At 48.2% G+C, this 5,254-nt stretch overlaps 1 protein-coding gene across 1 annotated transcript; it reads right to left on the bottom strand.

The window, feature by feature from the left end:
* Positions 1-346: 346 nt before the first annotated feature.
* On the bottom strand, positions 347-1,870 carry LOC137836688 (uncharacterized). The gene has a single exon (XM_068645379.1). It carries the CDS (start codon positions 1,868-1,870, stop codon positions 347-349), a length of 1,524 nt encoding a protein of 507 aa, XP_068501480.1.
* Positions 1,871-5,254: the final 3,384 nt, after the last annotated feature.

The following is a 5,254-nucleotide window of genomic DNA, read 5'->3' on the forward strand; positions in this document are numbered from 1 at the left end:
GCTAAACGATGACACAAGAAATCGGGGTCAATTCCCGGCATATCCGAGGCAGACCACGCGAATGCGTCCAGATGCCTGCCTATCACCTTGGCGATCTGATCCTGCGTCTCGCCATCTAACGTCTTTCCCAACTTAAAAGTTTTGCCGCTGATCTCCCTTTCGAGCCAATCTCCAACTGGTCGAGGCCTCTTCTCGCTAGCGAGCAATGCTCTCACAATGCTTGACACCCTGGCGGTTTCCGGGCAGTTTTCCTCCCCCTCTACTCGAGCGTCGCTCTCAGACCTCGCCTCGGCATCTTCCATGGTCACGTCGCCCTTGGTGGCTGCTTCTAACGCCACATCCATAACTACGTCGCCCTCGGCGCCCCCTCTGACGCTGCATCCACAGCTCGTCGGTTTTTATGCTCAGTCCCCGCACCAAGAGGTGGTGTTGTGGTCACATGGCACACTGATCGCCTGTTCTTGAGGCTGTTTTCGTAGCATTTCTTGGCCTCCTCTTGGTCAGATCGGATGGTGACCATCACCCCTTCCATTGAAGGTAATTTGACCTTCATGTGCGTCGTGGAGGGTACAACTCCTATCCTATTGAGTGTTGGCCTTCCCAATAGGATATTATATGCTGAGGGGGCGTTCACGACAAGGTATTTGATTTTCTCCGTGCACGAAGCAGCCCCATCTGTGAACGTTGTTCTTAACTCAATGTATCCCCTGACTTCAACTTGATCACCCGCAAAACCGTATAAGCAGCCCCCATATGGCCTCAGCTGGTCTGTAGATAACTGTAGCCTTTCGAAGGTCGGCCAGAACATCACATCTGCCGAGCTTCCTTGATCGACCAAGACCCGATGAACCGTCCTCCCTACCGTGACGAGCGAGATCACAATGGGATCATTGTCGTGCGACACAACATTCCTTAGTGAACGTGAAGTCCACATCGGGCGATGGTCCTCAAAAACTTCCACTGACATCACGGACCTCGCATACCTTTTACGCTGTGACGCAGTACACCCGCCACCCGAGAATCCACCAGCTATGGTGTGGATTTCACCGAGAACGGGCGCCTCGTGCTGCTGTCCCTCACTGCCCTCCGGTTGGGAGCCTGACGATTGTCCCGCCTGCTTCTCCATCAAGTAATCCTTCAGGAAACCATTCTTCACGAGCTCATCCAACTGATAGCCAAGCGCCAAACAGTTGTTAATATGGTGCCCGAATGCTTCGTGGAATTCGCACCATGACTCCTTGCGAGGTCCCAGCACCCTGTCAGCTTTAATCGGTGGCCTCAACCTGTCGGCTATGCTGGGCACCGCAATTAGATCTTTGAGTTCCATCACAAAGTTGTGCCTCGGTGGCTTGCTTGCTTCTCTTCCTTCCTCTACTCGACCCTTAGGTTGGGTCCTCCGTGGCTCGTAAGCGCGCTTCCTGTCAAAGTGTTTTCTCTCCGTGACGGCTAGGTGAACCCGAACGGGTTGCGTGCGTATCTGTGCCTTGGGACGCGCTGGCGCAGCGGTCGCGCATTTCTCGTACGTTTCACCTTCCGAGGCAATATGCTCTACCGCCTGTCGCCTTATCTCGGCGAAGGTTTTGGGGCGACTGCGATTAAGGGTTTTACTGAAAGATCCGGGACGCACCCCCTTCCTGAACGCGTACACAATCATGGGTTCCTCCTTGGTGTCTACTTTCACTACCTGTGCCCCGAAGCGACTTATGTATTCTTTTAGGGTTTCGCCTTGGAACTGCTTGACGTCGAAAAGATCGTACGAGACTGGGGCGGGAGTTCTGTTGGCCAGATACTGTTCTCTAAATAGTTGTGAAAGTTGGGCGAAGGACGTGATGTGGCCCTCTGGGAGGCTGATGAACCAATCCATGGCCATCCCTGTTAAGGTGCTCATAAAAAGCTTGCACCTAACGGCGTCTGAACCGCCTACCAGCAACATCTATGTGTGGAATGCCGTGAGGTGTGCTTCAGGATCCTCCATTCCCGTGAAGGTCGCTTTGGGTCCCGTGAACGTATTGGGAATTGCTGTTTCCAAGATTGCCTGTGAAAATGGCGTTGTGAATTCCCTGGGTGGGGATGTAGCCTCTGACTCGTCTCTGCCACGCCATCTATGGCGTAACTCCTCGTTGGTGCGGTGGAGTTCCTCGCTTCTTGCTTGAGAGGCTGTCAGGTTCGCCTGCATGCGCTCCTGTTCTACTTTCGAGGCTGCCACTGCGTCTTACAACCCGTGCACCATGCCCATGAGTTGCTGTAGGGTCATCTCTTCACTCCTAGCGCGTGCTGGTCGGGTGGTCATGGCTCTCTGGGGATTCTCTCGACTTATCTGAGTGTTGGAAACTGGAACTGAAAGCTTGTGTGGTGGAACCGATGTTTATATCGGCACCACGGTGGGCGCCAGATGTTCTAGCCGGTTGACCTGGGTCGTCTTTATGCGTGGCTTGTTCTAACGAGCTAGGGCACCTTCGTTCTGCTTTGTCTATGAGTACTTGAAAAAGAAGAACAAAGGGGCGCCCTCGCGGCCGTTTGCACTCCGACGATCAAGTCAGCTAGCGAGAAACACCAAAGTAACTAGAAACTGTGCAATAATCTCAATGACTGAAACTGTGTGGCTAAAACTGTGTTGCCCTGATTGCCTTGTGCTCTCAGCGGATGCGCCGTCAAGAACAATTAGGGTTTGTGCTCTGTAAGTCTATCTGAGAACTAGGTTAAAACTCGTGTAACTGTGAAAAGCGTACCTCACTAGGGCTTCGTCGTGCCCTTTATATAGGTGAAAACTAGGGTTTACCTTTGTGTTGCTGCTATTATCTAGGGTTCCTTGGAGAAGGTCCTTGCGCCGCTATCCTTAGGATCTTAGCGTATCTGGCCCATGGACTTCCCTTATCTGGAGTGCAATGAATAACCTTGCGGCCACTTGGGCTCTAACTTAGGCACTGTATTTCTCACGCCATCATACTATTTGGGTGCTCTAATTAATCACGTGTCATGCATGCAACCTTCCCTGGATATCTTTAATGAGCACGTGGGCATTGCCACGTGCCCCTTTGAAATCGTTTATTCTGTGCGGAGGGTCCCACAGTGCCGCCACCCAACTTTAGGGCGATGTCTTACTTTGGGGCGATGTCTCACTTTAGCCAACGTCTTACTTGGCGACGTCTTACTTGGCGACGTCTTACTTTAGGGCGATGTCTGCTTAGGCGATGTCTTTCTCTCGGATAGTGACACGTCTCGACGAGAACCGATTACGTACACTGCAGAACGCCGCTTCTACATGCGGCGACTATGTTGACTTCTTGACCACCTACCCTTCTCTTGTCCACGTCATCATACCTGATGACCCGGCCGGTACAGATTTCCTCAGGGTTTCTGAGAAGACTGGATGTAGCTCTGGATTGGAATGAACCAGTATAAACAGCTGTGTACAATATTTCTATCCCTAACTCTTCAATTTCAGTTTGTTTGTTGTTTGCTGGTATAAACAACCGATTGTTTCGAAGAAACAACCGATTTTTTTTTCTAGTGTTTCAGTTTTGCTTGCTGTTTTGGCTAACTGAATTGCTTAATCATTTGATTTCTGAAATAAGTTCATTCTAGCTTTGAAAAGTTTGCGAAAACCCCTTTAAACAATTCACCCCCCCTCTAGTTTAAAGCCATCTTTTCTAACAATTGGCATCAAGAGCTTGGTTCTTGAAAGTCATTCAAGTTGATCCTAAAATCTTTCAAAATGGCTGATAGACTACCTTTTGGGGAAGGTGCCTCGATAAACATACCACCCTTGTTTTGTGGTTTGAATTACCAGTTTTGGAAAGTTAGAATGAAAATATTTATGAAATCTCTTGACAAAGGAATTTGGGATGCAATTGAAAATGGTCCTTTTGTCCCAAAGTTTGAAAAAGATGGTTATGTCATTGAGAAGCCATGGTCTCAATGGACTGATGCAGAAAGTAAAAAGGCCAAATTCGATTGCATTGCCAAAAATATTATAACCTCTGCTTTAAATTCTGATGAGTTTTTCAGGGTCTCACAATGCAAGTCATCAAAGGAAATGTGGGATACTTTGGAAGTCACTCACGAAGGAACAAATGAGGTGAAAAGAGCTAGAAAGCATGCTCTCATCCAAGAGTATGAGATGTTTAGAATGCTTAAAGGTGAAACCATAGCTGAAGTGCAAAAAAGGTTTACACACATCATAAATCACCTTATGAGCCTAAACAAGACGTTTGACAAAGAAGAGCTAAACATCAAGATCTTGAAATGTCTTGATAGAGCTTGGCAACCAAAGGTAACTGCTATTTCCGAATCTAAAGATCTAACATCTTTAAGTGTTGCTTCTTTGTTTGGAAAGCTTAGGGAACATGAGCTAGAGATGAATAGACTCAATGTTCAATAGAATGAAGATAAGCACACAAGGAGCATAGCCTTGAAAGCATCCAAACATAAGGGAAAGCCAGATTCAAGTGATGATAGTGATGAGGAAAATCTAAGTTTGCTGTCAAGAAAATTCAGCAAATTTCTCAAAAGAAACCGCAACAAAGACAACAACAAGGATAGGTATGGAAACAAGAAACCCAATGAATTTAATTCAAATAACTATACTTATTTTGGTTGTGGTGAGCAAGGTCACATAAAGGCTGATTGTCCCAACAAAAGCAAAGAGAAAAAGACAAGCTACAAGGAGAAGAAAGGCAAAACAAAAAAGGCCTACATAGCTTGGGATGAAAATGAAGTGTCATAATCAAGTTCTTCATCAAGTGAAGATGAAAAAGGCAACATTTGCTTAGTTGCTGAGGATGATGATTGTACCGCCCTGGTAGTCGGAAGTGATGACGTGGCGTCAAGCTACAGTATGGGCGTGTTGACAAGGCGCCAAGTTGGCAGAAAGGAAGGAAGTTGGGGGGCTCGTGAAGTCGCCAGTTATTAAGGTGGCGTGTTCCGATCACCGGGTTAAAGATGAAGTCGCCAGATGTAAACTCAGGCGACCTTGAGATTGGAGATCGCTAGAGAAAGCACATCGCCAGAAATGAAGGTGGTGCAGATTATGAAGGCGGCCGGCGAGACCACAGGGAAGGTGTACGAAGGCACCCTAACTCGCCAGTTCCAGTAGAGATCGCACTCCCAAGTTGGGTATGTACTGGGCAATACCATGCATAGGTAACTTAGCAAAACGAGAGTAGAAGCGGCGCCCAAGTCAAGGAGGCTCCAGATGATGGCACGTGTACAGTTGGATGCGAGCCACGTGTCCAAGTCTGTAACTGCCAGGAGA

Source organism: Phaseolus vulgaris, chromosome 11 (genome assembly GCF_000499845.2).
Source record: "Phaseolus vulgaris cultivar G19833 chromosome 11, P. vulgaris v2.0, whole genome shotgun sequence".
NCBI classification, from domain to species: Eukaryota; Viridiplantae; Streptophyta; class Magnoliopsida; order Fabales; family Fabaceae; genus Phaseolus; species Phaseolus vulgaris.

Bases quoted from the DNA above. Each gene is read 5' to 3' on its own strand.
- LOC137836688 (XM_068645379.1), bottom strand. From the start codon at position 1,870: ATGGCCATGGATTGGTTCATCAGCCTCCCAGAGGGCCACATCACGTCC.